The sequence below is a fragment of the Serinus canaria genome, chromosome 1 (assembly GCF_022539315.1).
Source record: "Serinus canaria isolate serCan28SL12 chromosome 1, serCan2020, whole genome shotgun sequence".
Classification (NCBI taxonomy): domain Eukaryota; kingdom Metazoa; phylum Chordata; class Aves; order Passeriformes; family Fringillidae; genus Serinus; species Serinus canaria.
This window is the reverse complement of record NC_066313.1, coordinates 47,335,589-47,353,273: the sequence shown is the minus strand read 5'-3', so window position 1 is coordinate 47,353,273 and position 17,685 is coordinate 47,335,589. Positions and strand designations below refer to the sequence as shown.

At 37.2% G+C, this 17,685-nt stretch overlaps 1 protein-coding gene across 6 annotated transcripts in view; it reads right to left on the bottom strand.

Moving 5' to 3' along the window:
* The window catches only part of FRY (FRY microtubule binding protein), a 224,273-nt gene that overhangs the window by 73,513 nt on the left and 133,075 nt on the right, over positions 1-17,685 (bottom strand). For all 6 annotated transcript variants that reach the window (XM_050978471.1, XM_050978466.1, XM_050978479.1 and 3 more), the window contains 11 exons: positions 17,583-17,669; positions 15,628-15,799; positions 14,427-14,559; positions 10,165-10,272; positions 5,742-5,997; positions 4,467-4,649; positions 3,490-3,576; positions 1,707-1,966; positions 1,152-1,341; positions 273-397; positions 26-83 (listed from right to left, as the gene is read on the bottom strand). In XM_050978471.1, the coding sequence (XP_050834428.1) occupies positions 26-83; positions 273-397; positions 1,152-1,341; positions 1,707-1,966; positions 3,490-3,576; positions 4,467-4,649; positions 5,742-5,997; positions 10,165-10,272; positions 14,427-14,559; positions 15,628-15,799; positions 17,583-17,669 (1,659 nt within the window). The remainder of the gene's footprint in view (positions 1-25; positions 84-272; positions 398-1,151; positions 1,342-1,706; positions 1,967-3,489; positions 3,577-4,466; positions 4,650-5,741; positions 5,998-10,164; positions 10,273-14,426; positions 14,560-15,627; positions 15,800-17,582; positions 17,670-17,685) is intronic.

Here is a 17,685-nt window from a genome sequence, read left to right as displayed (position 1 = left end):
ACTACATTAAATTTTCGCAACTAACCTCTGGTCTTCTTTCTAGGGCTTCTTTCATTAGTGGGTGTAGTTCTTCTACTAATTCCCTAAATCAAAAAAATATAAATAATTCTAAACAAAATCTAATATCCTTTGAAAAGCATAAATATTTTATTCAACATATAAAAATGAAGCTCTAAAGTGCAAATAAAATTTTAAATATATATTGAAGTTACAGCAAAAATAAAACACTTGTATAGTAGGCAAATAACAGAATATGATAAGTGGAGAAGTACCTGAAAACAAGGGAATTTGTTCTTCCAAATCCTAATACAAGGGATTCTGTTATTTCTATGCTTTCGAGTCTCATCAAAGGAACTAGCTGCTTTAGTAAGACTCCAACAGATGGAGTTCCAATAGCCTAAAATATATTAAAATATTGTTGAATTTGTCAGGATATCACTATTAAGCAAACACAACTTTTTTTTTACAAACAAACATTGTCTGAGAATCAATACATACTTTAAAAACATGCTGGAATGATTTTACTATTATGGATATCAATCCACCAGTCTAACTGGATGTCTGCTACCTGACAATCATCTCAGTAATACCTAACAAGTAAATACATCTGGGAAATCTCTTTGCTTTAGTACAGATTATTGCAATTTACTTTATTTGTTGCTTCATTAAAATATTCCAGTAATTGCATTTGTGGAGCTACCGTTCCTCTCAGGTTGCTACTACTTGGAAGTGTATTTTATATATTATTGCTTCTGACAGGCATATATCCAACAGGAATACAATTTGCATTCAGAAATCTGCTTTATGTCCTAATGTTTTAAATTTAGTGCAGTGCTCTACAAAGAAAGAAAGGGGATGGCAAACTAAAGTTGACTTCAAAACACATGTTCAGACCTTCTATATTTTGAATGCACATCACCCAGAATGCAAAAAAAAAAACCCAATATATTGAAAACATCATAGCTCTTGGCAAATATTTATCAACACATCATATCATACAGATGTTCTAGTTGTTAATCATGTCGGTTATGCAGTTTGCTCATGTCAAAACATTCCCTAACTGAAATACTTTCATCAGGATAGGGTTTTCCACACAGATGCAGCTCACAATTCTCCTAAAGGAATAGTTCACTTGTAAGAGGTCACATCACCTTGTTATCGTAGTTCATGGTTCCATCAGGGGTGGTAGCCATGATCTCTGGGGTTGAAGCACGCAGGTGTCCTGGGCTCATAATACTGGGCTTTGCTACTCCAAAACACAGGATAAGGTAGTTTCTCCACAAAGTAACATAGTTGTCTCCACTGCTTGCTGTGCTTGTCTTCTTTGCATTAACAGGAATACTAGAATTTAAAAAGCAATTATAATTTTAAAAACGATCTTCCAGACTTGATTATAAGTACTAAAGTCTTAATTACAGTATTTTAAAATATTTTAAGAGTTAATAAATCATGCTATGTATCTACCAGCTGCAATTCAACGTGACATGACACACAGGAAAAATCAACAAAGGTAGAAAATGGGAGTTTTCCACCTTACAAGTCGCAATCATGAAACTCAAACCTCTGTGGCACCAATTTCTGTGTGGCACCTTGCAGGATGTACGGACTGATACTCAGACTGATACTCAAACAGGAGACCAAAGAAAAGCTTACATTAAAATCACACAGCCCATCCAAAAGAAAGTGAAATGCAGATTGCCACTTACTTTGGATCCACAAGAGGCATGATCAGCTGTAGCCTCGTGAAGGCGTATGGCCAAGCATAGCTGAGCGCTGTTGGACAGTGCTTTGGGAGATTCTCCTGCCTAAGAAAACTGAAAAGGCAGAGAACCCATGGGTCTTTAACAGACTGTGCAAAAATCCAGACATGGGAAGGACTTTTCACATCATAATGGCTATTCACTAGGACAGCATTCCACTCCACCAGCCACTGCAAATCCACGCTGTGTGTTAACGGGATTGTTGTCTATGGAGAGAAGAGATAAATTAAAACTCCTTGCTGTGCTAGTCAGAAACCAGGCACAGAGGCAACACATTTGCTTTGCTTTATTATTAATGAACAGAATGAAAGCACAAGATTCAAACCTTGGCCTCTAAAAACTGCAACACCCAAACCCAGGTGCTGCTATTTCAGACAAATTTCCTAATTCCTGTATTATGAAGTCAGAATGTCTCTTTCTTGCTCAGTTTCTGTTTCCAGATGCACAGGGGCCCAACCTCCCCACCAGTTTAATGTCCCCTTCTGTGCTGCTTTTGGCTGGGGTAGAGTTTATTTTCTTCACAGTGACTGGTATGGGGCTGTGTTTTGATTTGTGCTGAGCACAGGGTTGACAATACAGAGATGTTTTTGTAATTGCTGAGCAGGGCAAGCACAGAGCCAAGGCCTTTTCTGCTTCTTGTACTGCCACACTGGTGAGGATGCTGGGGGTGCTTGGGAGGCTGGGATGAGACACAACCAGGACAGGTGACCCCACCTGACCACAGGGAGATTCCTGACTGTATGACAACATGCTTGGTGTAAAAGTGGGGGAAGAAGAAGGAAGAGGGACATTTGGAGTGAAGACATTTGCCTTCCCAAGTCACTGCTATATGTGATGGGGCCCTGCTCTCCTGGAGATGGCTGAACACCTGCCTGCCCATGGGAACTAGTGAATTAATTGCTTGTTTTGCTTTGCTTGTGTGCATGGCTTTTGCTTTCCCAGTAAATTGTCTGTATCTCAACCCATGAGTTCTCCAGCTTTGACCGTTCTGATTCTCTCCTGGATCCCACTGGGGGGAAGTGAGTGAGCAGTTGTGTGAGGCTTGACTACTGGCTGGGATCACTTTTTCAAGCACACAACATGTGGCTCAAATCCACAGCCCTGGAAAGGGCACTCAATGTGAACAGGACCATTTGTTGCTTTAAACTCAATCAGGCTGAAAAGTGCCCCAGACTGATTGTTCCTGCCCTCTGGAAATGAGCCTTTCACTAATCCCTAGGACAGCATGCAAAATCAGTTCTCTTATATATCAGTTCTTCTACTGACATGACAGTTTTTCATTTAAAATGCTCAATCTCTGCTTCCTCTGATGCATGTCAGACACATCAGACCCTGGAGAGAGAAAGGAGAGATTCACCCTGCTGTGAATTACTCTGGAGCTTATGCTCAGGTGTGCAGGCAGGGCCACTTTCTGAGGACACAGGGGAGCTAAAACTGACTCCCTTCTCAAAGAGATGATAGCAGTGAGTGCCTCCAGCATTAGGTGGTGCTAGCGATAAGACTTTCTCAACTGTTCTTTTTTTCTGTATGCAGTATCTTCCCTATCCATAGTACAATTACCTTCATGGAACAGATTGTCTGGGGCTTTGGGGAGCCTTGGAGCTCTTGGGTAGATGGCTGGAGTTGTAAGGCTCTATGAGTTCTTGGATTTTTAGCAGTATTATTTTTAGTATTTGATGTCTAATATTTGTTATGGAAACACAAGCAGTGACAGTAAAGTAGTACTTACTGAGTCTGAAACAGCAACATGAATAAAGCTTTCAAGAATAGAAGAACTCAACTGATCCATGACATCAATCATAGGTCTGTCATCATCCTGAATAACACAGAGAATACAGGTTTACTGCTCTCCTGACCAAATTATTTCCCTTCTTATGTTCCTGGGATAGGCAACAGAAACATCTGAAAATTATGACACGATTCTGAAGTAGCTAAAAACATTCATTGTTAACGATGGGTACATTTTGTCTTTTTCAAATTAATCTCAGAACTAGGTCCAAGCTGTGGTTTGAAATGAAGTTAATTTGTGGCCATAGCTCACTGCTTAGCGAACAAAAGCACATATCAGAAAATCCCAGATGACTTTGGATAGCTAGTATCAAAAGCCTGAAAAATTAGCTTACTGTTTATTGAAGCATTCCTTTGCCATGAAAACACATATTTGTGTTCTTAGGCATTTAGATGGCTCACTGAGCTGTGACCGCCAGTACACAACACGACTCTCCATATTTCTGCACCCATAAAAAAGACTTAGTGGTCTTTACTATAGAAGGAAAATGTATGTGAATGATCTTAAAGGTGTCTTATGCTGTGGGTTTTTTCACCCACAAAGGTATGCTACAGGAATGGGTTTCATTTCCAATGTAAATTTATAATCTTGACAATACAAAAATGACCCATGCAGTAGAAAAGGTTTTACACTGTATTTTACATTCACATAATTCCAAGAGAAAACAGAAGTTGCTGTACATTTCCCTTCACATTCTTATACAGGGCATTTGCCATTCATGCTACATTGTTGAGTCCATAGAAAGGTTTGCAGTGTTAAGGCAAATAGAAGTAGTAAGCTGAGATCAAATGCTTTTTTATAAACTAAGTGCATACCTGCTACACTGCAGCAATTGCGTTAAAAGCATCTGTAATAGCAGTTTTGAGCTTTATCTTTGGGAAATTTTAACTCAAAGTTCCAGAAGAGAAAAATCCTACCTCTGCCTGGCCAAGGGCCAGGAATAAGGAACGGATTTCTCGGAGGATGAGAACAGCCAGCTTCCGTGTGGCAACCTGGAAACTACAGAGCAGAACCAGCGCGAATCCTTCGACTGCGTGCAGCACGCTGGAATAGGGGCTCCTTTCAGACTGCATCCTGTGGCTGGATCCGTTTGGTATCAACTGTAGAACAGTGCAAGGGGGGGAAAATGGAGAGGTGGTGTTTGCAAACCAGGTCTCCTAGAAATATTCTATTAACTAGGACATATAAAGAATCAAAATGCAGAGGCCATGTAGATGCCAGACTGGGAAACTTGACATATTCTCTCAAACAATCAAATTTCGTTGCTTTTTTGTTCCACAAAAGCAATGTATGAGCAGAGTCCTTTGAACAAATCCTTTCTCCTAATTTTCAATTAATCTACCCACTTTTTTCCACCCTCCACTAGAAAATGAATGAATGAATGAATGAGTCAGATGGTGAACACCACACTTTTTCTACTCCAGATAGCATGTCCTCAGGTCCTTCTTCCGTCCTGTAGCAGCCAACACCTTAGGTATGTGGCCTCTAGAACCCAACTCTACCAGTAAAGCATAACAATATTTAATGAAAAGTATGTGAGAACTCTCTTTTCTACATTTGTATGTACTCCTGTTATTACCTGCTAATTAATGGTCCTCTGTGATATAAAACACACATTTTATTTGCCCAAAGGAAAACATACTCAGTGTGATTAGTTTAGGAGATAAGAAGCCTAAAAATCATTTCTCATAATGAAAATATCTGTGGCACAGTGCAGATGGAAGAAGCAGGAGAAAAGCTGTTTAGTTCCCAGAAATGTTTGTAATACATGGAGACAGCAGGCTACGGTAACAATCAGGTTCTTTGATGTTTCTGAATCAACCAAGGGAAAAGAAGACCCACTTCACTCTTCACAGCATTCCCACTAGCATTATCAATCTGTTTCAGCCCTGGGAAAATGTCCTTCTGCCACATCTACATACACATATTTCCCTTTACATGCTTTTGTTGATGTGCATATTTTAGTTTGACATGCATTCTCTTATGTTGCTCAACAACAACATCTGCTGTATTACACAAGGACATGGCTGTCCTCAAAAGACACGTGAACTAATTACCTAAAAAAATTTTTGCACAGTGAATTCTTCTCAGGTGAGTAAATACAAACCACACAAACCACAGCGGTATCAAGGAACAAAATTTCTGCCTTCAATTAGTAAAAATGTTAGGACACAGATCTCTTGATTCCATACCTCTGCAGATCTGGCTTTGGCCTGCTCAGAAGCTTTTCCTGGAGTGTGTATGACAAGCTTCCATTGCGTAAGCAGTTGTAGCAGCAACTTCAGTGAAGTATCAAGAAGGGCGTGATGCATATCATTCACTTCACGGAGCAGAAAATTAGTGAAGCCAAAGAGGACATCCTCCCGCCAGTCAACAAAGTCAACAAGTAGGCCCTGGAGAGAATTCTGTGCAATGTGTCGAAGTTCATCATCCATATGGATGGACAGCCTGCAAGTAAAAGTAAATGTCAGATAATAAAAGATATGAGGAATGTTTATCACTACATGAAAGTGATGGAAAATTCCCACTGACCATGGTGGACAATGCTATCATGGTTTCATTACTGCTGACCACAATTAACATCCTTGGCCTGTTCTCTATATTGTAATTCTTGCTACAGCCGAAGATATTCATGGATCACAAAGAAGTGTGCTCCCCTCATAAAACAGGGTATCTCTAAAGTACATAATTTGGCAACTTTTCTCAAACTAAGTATATTTTTTATTTATTCATAACTCAGCAACTTCCATGTAGGTATGATAATAAAAGGCTTACAAATAAACACATAATTTCAGAATTCATGTATTTATTTTTCAAAATTAAATATAAAAATAAAAGAGTCACAACAGGTCAGCTAACAGGTAAAACAAATCCTTAGCCAAGATGCAAATCACAATTAATGAAAGCAATTCTTCAAAAAAATTAAAATTAGGCATTTGAATTAAAAACTGCTTTATGTTTTAAATAACAGGATGAGGAAATGCAGAAAACAGCCTCAGGACTTTCTATACTTTTAGAAACATGTTGAACACCCTCAAAGTCCTGAAAGATAGTGACATTTCAGATCCCATTTTCAAATTTTATTTTCTTCTTTATTTGCATCATGCTGAGGTCCTTCTCAACATAAAAAATTTTATACTTTCTTTCGACACAGAAATCATCAAACCACTTCTGTGTTAGAAGTTGGCAGAATAAAGTAAATTCAGATTAGTGTGTTCTGCAATTTTTGGTTCATTGCCTTTGTGATGTATTTTGTTTTAATTACACATGAGACTGTAATTTTCTGCAGTGTGTTAGAACTCATTTTCAAAGTATTTTATCTACATTTAATCTACACAGTTGAAAAGGAGGACTCATTATAATGAAATGGACAGAAAGCTAGGAGAGAAAACCCCAAAATAGCAAATGGAGTGGAACCAAGTCCATTCAGTTGGAAGCATATGATGAGATGTGGTTCATAAAAAATCTGGCTCATTATAGCTGCCTAATTTGGAGGCAGGCTCATTTTATTTAGGCGAAAAGAAAACAACTGCCGTGAAAATTCACCCCTGGTGAGTATGACTCCAAAAATAACTGTTATGCTTTAATAAGCATGTGACTTTCTATATTTATTTAGAAACACAGTATTTTGTTGGGATAAGACACAATCATTTTTGTCTCCCTTTCGGAATGCCAAAACCAGATAAACAAGCAAAACCTTTCGAGACCACAATTAAGTCACCCATGAAATGACATTCACAATGACACAAAGCAATAACAGAGAAGAGAATACAAAAGACATCTCCTAAGCCCAAGTTACTGCCCAGTGGCACTATCTAACAAAACAAAATTCAAATTGAGCTTAAGAATGCTTCTGTGTATGACCACTGTATGACAGGCAGTGCAGGAAGCAAGTACAAGTTTGTTTGCACTTGAGTCAGATAAATTTAAGACCTGCTCGGGAATTTGTAATGAATGGTTGCAGTGGGCAGAGAAAGGGCAAAAGGTACAGTATATACTTGACATCTGCTTCATGGTTTATAATTTGAATGCAGCTGTCCTGAAAAAAAAGTCTAGCTGCTGACTTAGAGGCTCCTTCTGCAAACCAAGACAGATCTGTTGTAAGCATGAAAAACTGAAACCAAACTGTGAATACAAGAACCAATTAACTCAAAGACGTAACTTTATCTCTTGTGAAAAGAAAATATTTCACAGCTTTCCATCTCAACAGCACAGGCTCCCAGAAATCCCTGGCAGAACAGCTTCTAGGGCTCTTTTAAGAAAGAGGGAGAAACTGTAATCTCTTAGTTTCTTATCCCTGTATTGAGTGTAGCTTCTGACCCAAAATGCACAAGACTGTAAAGCAGAGTTCTCCAGAACTGCAGATGGGCAGCTTTGGAGAACTCTGCATTACAATCTTGTGTGTTCTGGGCCTACACTTTCAAAACTGGGAGAAGTAGTCAGTCTGGTCTCAAATAAACACAGGAAAGTATACAGAATGTAGAAACAGCTCTGGTGCTGGGGCATTCTGGTGATTTACATGAAGTCTTGGCCAGGTATTAATTCTTTAAGCAGTTTATTACTTTCTTCCCTGAAGGTATATTTTTGAAGACAGTTTTCAGTTCATGCTGTCCTAGGCTAAATGGACCTAATTTTTTCAATTCACTTATCATTTTTCCTTCCCCTTGTTCTCTGGTCAGTCTCTTCTTCAATTACAGTGTCCCAGCTTGCATGCTGTTCTCCAAACCAGGCATCCTTGATATTGATTAGACCAGAAGAAATTTTTGAAAGCCTTCTAGACCTATACATGTGAATAAGGTTTGTCTTTTAATAGGAACATCACTTTGTATCTGTTCAGTTTGTGATCCTGCTTTGCAATACTGAGACCCTACCAAGCTGTTTCAACACCACTCTGTACATCTTCTGAACCATAAACTGTTTGTTAATTGCTTTCCACCCTATTATGTACCTACCTATTTTACCTAATTTGTGATTCCCTTGCTCATGCTTAGGAATAAGACTTAAAACACTGCCAATGTCTAAAAGATGCTGTAGCATGAGTATACATAGGAGAGGAGAACAGATTTCCAAAGTTTGCCTTCTTGGAGAAAGGCTGAGCATGTAATTGCTTCTGAAGTAGCTCTCGAGAAGCTTCCCTCAGCTCCTCTTGATGTCCCACTTCTTTTCAAAGTCAGAGTCAGATAACTCAGCAAACCTATGGCTTGCACTGTCCCATCAGGACAATTACCCAAGAAATATTTAGAATCACAGCTGACCTTTTCTGAATGAAGTTTCAATAAAGATAGACCAGTGGTTATATTGACAGTTGTGAGACTTAAGGAGGGTAGCATTAATTTATAAAGAAATTCACACTGGTGTCCAAATTTTCTTAAGAGTAGTGACAGGTCTGACCTGGACAATCCTGTGATTGAAGAGCTGTGACCTGAATAGATACATGCTTTATACCAGCTCAGTTAAGGCCATTAATAAGGATAGAACTCTAGTTAAAATATTGGATTAAAGGAAAACCTGTCCTTTTAAATTCCCCTTAAGCAGAATTGATGCAACTGTTTAATATGGTATCTGTATAATTTAATAATGCAATTATTTAAAACAACCTACAAGTGATTTATAGCAGACAATGTGCACACAAAGAAATCAAGCTGGCAATGCACTACAGCACACCTACTGCTGGCTGATAATCTGGCTTGTTTGGCTGTCTGCACTCTCCACTACTACCAGAATCAATTGTTTTAGCACATCACTGGGAGTCAGTTGTTCAGAGAGCAGAAAAAACTGGTTTTGTATCTTGCCTTCTGGCTCCCACATCTGCCATTCTCACATCTGTGATGTCTGAAAATCAAGAACAGGGTGGCTTTGCCACAGTTACCTGAGAGCAATACGCTGCAAAGCCTTCTTGGTTCAGTTTAATACCATAATCCACTTACATAAAGAACACAAGCTGGAACCTTGGTCTTGGATACTTGAACTGAAATATAACAGACTCCTCTGTATTGACTGGCACCTTTTATCACAATTATCTGCCACAAGTCACTGATTTGATGTCCTGAAACCTAAGTGGTGTAGCAGTCATGTCACAGACTACCTTGTTGAGTGAAGTCTGCTCAGACAAATCAAATGGAGGGATATAAAACTTTTTAAACTGATATTTTTTTATTTTATGGCTAATAATAATAACAATGTAAAAAGGTTTTTGTAATATACCACATCTCGCACTTTCTGTTTTCCCAAAGAGACGTGGAAATAATAAATCAAAACTAAGCAGGTATCTCCTTGTTTTTCCAGTACACAGAAAAGATGTTTTCTCCTGTTAATCAGATTGCTGTGGTGGTTAGAAAACAGTAATGTGTTGTGACTTTCTCGAATAACACTGAATATCACGTAGGCTACATACTGATGGGAATGAGTTCTGGAGGACATACCAACTTTTTAATAAAATTATGAACTATAATAAAACCACAAAAACTGTAAAAAGATGCTAGGACATCTCTGTCTGATTCATTAAGAGCAATTTACTTTTTTTAAGCATATATAAAAAGAAACAGTTACGTATTCTGTGGCTCAGCTTTTCACACTGTTCCTCTGGAGCAGTCATTCAATGTTTGTACAGCTTACCTTGCCAGCAAGTCGATCAACTCAAGTTTTGACATTCCATCAGGAAGTAATCGAGGAATAGCAGCAACACATGTTCTGAACAGGTCGATTTTTGGTTTTCTTTCACCACTGAAAAATTAAACCAGAATTTTGACTAAGCTTAAGAGGGAATTGTGCTAAATGATGCACCTCTAAAATGCCAGATGCCTCCTAAGAACATGGACAGCTAGGCACTATAATGAAGTAAGAAGGAAACATGAATACATTTTTCCATTGAATAAAAGGTTTTGATTTTGAGATTTTTCATGCATCATATCTATACATTACTTGGAAAATCAGTTATTAATGATTCATTTGCTTCTCTCTGAGAGGAACCAGCATATACATAAAAAATGGAGGTAAAATGTAGGAGGATTCCTCCATCAAGATCAGCATTTATATGAGGCAAGCTTTGGATGAGGCAATCAGGAAAGAGTCAGGATATTCTCCATCATAGTGCAGCTATATTTCACCAGTTGTATAAAGAAAATAGCAGAGGGCAATAAGTGCAAATAACACGACTGAAGATACAGAGATCTGTCCCCAACAGAGGACAAGCCTATGGAAAACCATCATGGTACATTTTAATACTGAAAAAGGTGCATAATTTAGAGGTAGGTATGGTCAGAGAGTTTCTGTTGATCACTGCCAGAGATAACAGCATTTTGGCAACTCGAATCAGCTAGAACATGATTTAGCAGCCCTAAGGCTGTTCTAATCTCTGGAATGGCACAACTGTTCCCTAACAGCCTGCGAAAATCATTAAGCACAAAGTTCAGCATGAACCAAACACTAGGCTGGAAGTCCATGAATCTTCTAAAAGTAGCTCAAGTTTCAGCTGTTGATTATTTTCAAAATAGATGCAGTTGTTTTCTGACATGTTTTCAACATTTTTGGTAAGTCTGCAGATTACATAAGTCCTTCAGATAGACCCCAAAGGGTGGACTTTTTTTTTTATGTGCTCATTTTTATCTCAACCATCTATTATCTGACGATGGAGTGTAGAGGAAATTACCAAAGCATAACAGCATTTCAAACTGTGCAGTCGTTCCCACAATATTATTAATTATTAGCCTGTAATATGCTTTGGAAGGATCAAAAAAGTAAAGTCCTATTTAGAGACTATATTATAAACATGAAGAGAAAGACTGTTCCTCTTTTAATATGCTTCCACTAGAACTAGAAAAGAATGAGGGGGGGAAACAGAGACATTGTAAGCTATGTAACACCACAATGAAATGGAGTAACAAAACAAAAAATGAACTCAGTTTTCCTGCACCCTGGTCCATTGAGCTGGTTACAACAATTACTCTGTCTCTCCACGCAACAGAGGACACTGCATTTGGGTATCTCACTTTTGTGTTCAGTCACAGAGAAAGCCTGGATGCAATGCAGTCTGAAAGAAGATTTTTCTGAACTCATTATTTCAGTGAGTAACACTGAGAACAGTTCAGTGCATACAGAAAAGGCATAACTGATATTAGACTTATTGAATTCTATGATTAAAGACAGTTTTGTAGTGAATACCATACTGTCTCTTAACACCCTCCTTATCAGCTTGCATATATATTACACGAACAAAATGGTGACATACTTCTAATTAACTGTCTTAATGGTACAGTTAGGAGAAACTATATTCATGATTAATTACCTCTATCTCACTATGTCTGTATTCTAACCTAGAACTTAAAAGGCATCTGCAACTGACTGGAAAAGGAGCAAAATACAACAATTCACTGAGAATTATGAACAAATCTCTTTCAACTATTATCACTAAAGCAAATACTAGTAGCTGGATTAATAACCAGTGCAAAATCCTATATTTTTACAGTCGTAAACATTAAAGTGCCATTGGGAATTTTATGTGCAGGCAAACCAAGTCTTCCTTGATGACTTGAAATGGAAAAGGAACTTTGCAGAATTTCCTTATGCTCAGACCCTAGCAAGGGCAAAGTTTGTGCATTTCAAATGGAGACTTGTAAAATAATAGTTAGAGAGGAAACTCTTCTGAAGCCAAATGAGTAATTATTTATAAATATAAAATCTGTGGGTGTTCTGTGGCTTATCAGCTGCTCAGAAGAGGAGCAGGAGAAGATCCAAACCTCAGGCTCAAGTTCCCAACTCACCATCTGAGCTACCAGGCACAGCATGCGAGGGAGGCAGGGGAGCCTTTGAAGTACTTGCAAGAACAGGTTTGTACTTTAGAAAAATGCATGCCCTATTCTAACTAAATGTTGGAAAGTAATTATAGCCAGTATTGAAATTCATATCCCAGTGCAAGATGCAAAGGATGCTTCTTACTCAGGACTTAAATAAGGTTCTCCATGCTGGCAGTTATTACTTCAACAATAAATGCTTAAAGGATCAGTAATTAAATATTGTCTAGAAGTAAGCACTGCCAAAGAAAATTCCAGAATCTGCAATGTAATGTCTGCTCACTGCCTAGCTATTTCCATCAGATTCTTACTTTATTTTTTAATAAAATTACCACTGTGATATTCATTTTATACAGTTTACACATAAACTTTACGTAACTATGACCAAAGCAATATTTCAAAATGTGCATAAATACAGTAAAAGCCCGTAAGAATTCAAAATAAATATGTAACTCCAGTGAAGCATAGAGTTCGGTAAACAAAAGGGAAGCAATTTCCTAAAAACAATGTTGGTTTTTCCAGGTATCCACAATGCACTTTTTTCAAAGGATCATTTTCAATCCTGATAGTAACAGCTACTGATGCTTTTTGTGAGTTCACATGATTTTAGATCAACTGATAATTAAGCATCCCGATATTTTTTCCCTTGATAAAACAAGTTAAAATGTGTTATAATGTGGTTTGTCTTTCAAATGTATATATTAAATTAGAGCTCATCTGGATATAAAATACAACACAAAAGGCAGTAACTTACATGTCTGAATATTCCAATCTTCATGTTTATGATAAAAATTACTACCAAATCTTAAGACATCCTGAAATTTAAAACTCTTCTGAGTCTATTTGTTCAACAACTCAAAAAATAAACAAAATTTTGGCGACGCTGAAAAACCATGCAAAAGATATTTATAGCAAAGATTAAGTACACTTCGTATCTCAGTGCCCAAGGTTTCACTGTGCAATTATCTCGTGGGGATAAAATGTGAATTTGAAAACTTGCTTTCCCTACCACAAAAGGCTGAATACCCAAAATGGTAATGAAAACTGTGGGTGAGAACTGAACAGGACATGGGGTAGAACTACCAGAAAAATACGAATTATTATTGGATAGTAATTATAGCTATGAATACAAATAAAGCAAGACAATGCTGTTGACACAGCTTACAGTCTCACCTAGAGGCACTGCAACAAATAAGGCCAAAGGAACCATGAAGATTGTATCAGCTGTACCAGGTAGTCAGTCTATCACTCACAGTGCTCCTAGCAAGTTGACTTTTTTTGGGCAGTAAATAAAAAAAGAATCTCAAAGAGAGCAGTGTCCTTTTCATTACATCTCCAACTTTTTTTCCAGGGGTTGTTTCTTTTCTAGAATAACGACCATGCCTACTGCTCTAACAGGAAAGATATGCAAGGTCTCCTTACAGCTGAGATCTCTACAATCTGTGCTCTGCATGTATAAGATGATGTTTGTGTCTCTAACCTCTACTTGATGTTTACCTCACCAGAACTCTCTCCTTGAAACTTCCCTCACTAATAATTCTGGCTGAAATTGAAAAATGGTGCTGTTCAACACAGCTTGAAGCACATTGGTTTGATTCTGTTCCAGTGGGATACTGCTTAAATCCAACCCTTATCAAAAGATTACTTGGGTTTTTAATTAAGATTTGATTTTGATTACAGGCAAGAAAAGCGAAGGGAATTTTTGAATATTATTATTAATAGGGATTTACAGAATTCGTTGCATTCATTTTGAAGTTTAGTGATGCAAATATACCCTGAGACAGTGTTCTGAGCACAGGCTGCCAGGTTTTCTACTTTAGCATTCTATTTCTACCATCTAAATAACCACAGGATTCACACATGATTTTACCTACATAAAGAACATCTTCAGTTCCAAACACTCAAACACTGCAGCATTCAAAGAAGCACAATCGATTCATCATAAACATTTTTTCATAGTATATACTAATTAAGCTTAATGTTTCTGTTTCTTGCTGCTTCTCTGATGGCTCATGATAGACAGAAATAGAGAAAATTCCAAAATTACATCTGCATGTTACATGGGAATGAGTTTTCTTTAGCACTCACGTAATCATGTCTTCAGGTTCTTTGTTAAGCATCTGTATGTTGGTAAGCATCATGCACCGACCCACTTCCTTGTCAAGGTGTCTGAGGATGTTGTCCACAGCTTTCCTTACTTGAGAATAATATAATGACATACCTGCAAAAATATGTGGTTTTGTATAATTGGGGATATTTATATATACATATGTGTGTGTATATGTGTGTGTGTACATATATATATTCTGAAAAAGAAAGATGCTTACTCATGCTGTGGCGCATGAAGTAAGAAAAATGCTTTCCTCATAAGATAGCATATTCCACTGCTAATGATATCGTGATCCAAAACCAGAATATGTTGCCTGTTCCAAAAGGAACACTCATGTATTATACATGGAAACTGGAATACTGGATCATAAAATCACAATGAAATGGCTAGTACAAGAATTTAATAGTGCAAACATTTGTTATCAAATACAATCTTCAAATACTTCAAATAATTTAAATACTTCAACAGCAGTGGGTCTTACATTGCTTATTTTCTTGATATTACTACAATGATCTAGCAGAGTACAACACAGGTCTTTGCCACTGGTGCAGACTTCACTTCATTCACACAACTTTAGGGCTTAGTGAAGTGTGAAGGAGAGCAACCAAATTTAATATTTTTTGCCAGCAAAACCAGGCACCTTCAGGGCACGATAGAGGCTCTTCTACTGCACAGGATTCTTGCTCTGCATTGAAGCCCAAGACAACAGTGCTTTTAACTCAGGTGCTTCAGTACAACATTATTTTACATTTAAAAGTTTTGCCATTTTGAAAGGTTAAGATATTGCAATTAAAATGAGGCTATCAATGGCATCTTTGATGGTTTTCAAAGCTGGTACATCTTTGAGCACAGGCACTGTTTCTAATAGGATGAATATCCATGAATAAACACAGCTATCAGCACTGAAAGATTTAAGACTACATGGGTCTTTAACCCCTCTCAGAATACAGGGTTGATAACTCTTGTGAACCACAGCTGAGGACTTTTCAGAATAACCTGTGAAAAGTGGCATTTGTCAAACTGAACCACACATTTCATTAGAACACACAATAAATTAAATACTTACAATACAAAAATAAATCAGATACTTAACAATAATAAACTATTCTGCTCAAGTGCTGAAAACATGCTCACATCCATTCTCACACAAGTTTCTGTACGGTCCATTCTCTTACTGACCTATCATTTTAGCTTCCTCCTCTGTAAGAGTTTTGCTCAAATACGTTTTCTTCACTCGGAGAGTGTTTCCCGAGGGAAGGACAGCTCCAGTCACTGGCATTGGTGGTTCACCATCTTTTTGCTGCAAGCTATCAGCAATTACCAAGAAAGCTCTCAGGCCAATATTCATTCTCTGTGAAGTTTAGAAGATGGATGAGTTCTATAATCAAATAATCATATTCTACTCATATTCTTCATTCGCTTTGAAATGTTGAGAATGCAGTTGCTGGCATTTTTTTCTGTATCTTCACTGCATTAAGTAGTCTGATATATTTCACAAAAGCTGCCTATGAAATAAACAGTGAATTCTTCTCTCCACTGTAAGCAGCACTCTCCCCTCTCAGAATTTTAAGTATTTGCAATGGCACATTATCTTTTTATCTTCAGGATAAAACACCTGGATATGATCTGTAGTGTAGCAATGCATCTTAAATGGACCTTCAGTTAAACATAAATTATCTACATCTGTTATGAAAAAAAAGATCAATAACTGTCTTGAAAGGCCCCAGGGTTAATCATACTGAGAGAAAAGTCTGGAACGATGCTCAATGCCAAAACTACAATGCGAAAATATCAGGAAACTGAATTTAAGTGATCTGAATGCCTTCTGGGAATGCACCAGAGGAAAACTTGCAAGCTTTGCATTGCAGTGATTGAAAGACTAGAATGTTTTCAGTTTCTCTGGAATGTGTTCCAAAAACTAAGAGGCTGTCCTCCTGACAGTCTCCCGGAGATGCATTTACACAGATTATGGGGAATTTTTTTTCAGAATGCTAAAGTCCGCGTACATAAAAAAGTGGCACTATAATGATTTTATTTTCAGAATTACAATGCTGTTGAGAAACAGTAAAAACTTCAGATGTTGATTCAACAAGAAGCTAAGGACTATGTCCACCCCCTCTCAGCTGGGCTAACACAAAATGTCCTTTGTAGGACCTTCCTCGGTCAATGCTGCAGGTGGCTGACCCAGAGCATGGTGAGGACTGCCCGCTCAAAAATTCTGTTTCATTCTTTTTTACTCTGCTACAGAAAGATGAAAGCTGTGTTCAAAGTAAAGTTTGCCTTTCATTTTTCCTGCTTTTCACAGTAGAAAGTTTAATCTACTGTTCCACATCTTTCTAGCAAATATAATTTGTGCAAGGCAATCCCTCTATTTTAACATCTTAGTGAATAGATACAACAGTGTAATTCTGCAAGATTAATACAGACATGTTTTATGAGAGGATCACAAACTATTTTGTATTTTTTCTTAATTTTCAAAGGAAAATATTTTCAAAATTTTAATGAATTGTATATTCTTAAGAGAATTTTTTATTCTCTTAGTACTTATTTATATTTTGATTTCTTTGAAAAGTTTTTCAAATTTCTGATTTTTTTCTCTAGGTAAAGCACTAGGAAGCTGACTCATGACACCAACACCAGTGCAGTTTTGCTGGTCAGAGTGGTAAAATTGTTTTAGAGTGTTTTCTTTTTCAAGTTTTCTTGCATTATGTACTCAGTAAAACTGTTTTGAAAAACACTGACATTGTTACAGAAAAGTTATTGTTTTATTAAAATAAAGTTTAAGGCATTGCATGTAACAACATACTGCTGGTAAGGACATACTGCAACCAATAGTTTTATTTATATATTTTTTTTGTTTTATACATTTGCACTAGTTCACATTTGATATTCTTCACTGAGAAAAAACCAGAAAGGCATAAACAATGTGACATTTTGCAGTCAGAAATTCACAGATATATTTTACCAATAAATCAGATTCAAGATTTTGCCTGAAAACAGGACAAAGGTGAAAGCGTGCTTAGAATGTAACCAGGAAGTAAATGTAGCACAATGCAATACATATTAACTTAAAAAAAAAAAAAAAGAAAAAAAAAGAAAAAAAAAAAGAAAAAAAGCACAGATGTACATCATACCTCAGGGTTGAGACTGAAAGCTTTTGCTGGTTTTCCAACACAAAGGAAATCAAAGATAATTTCTTTCATAGCAAAATCTAAACGTTCCTAAAATAGCAAAAAC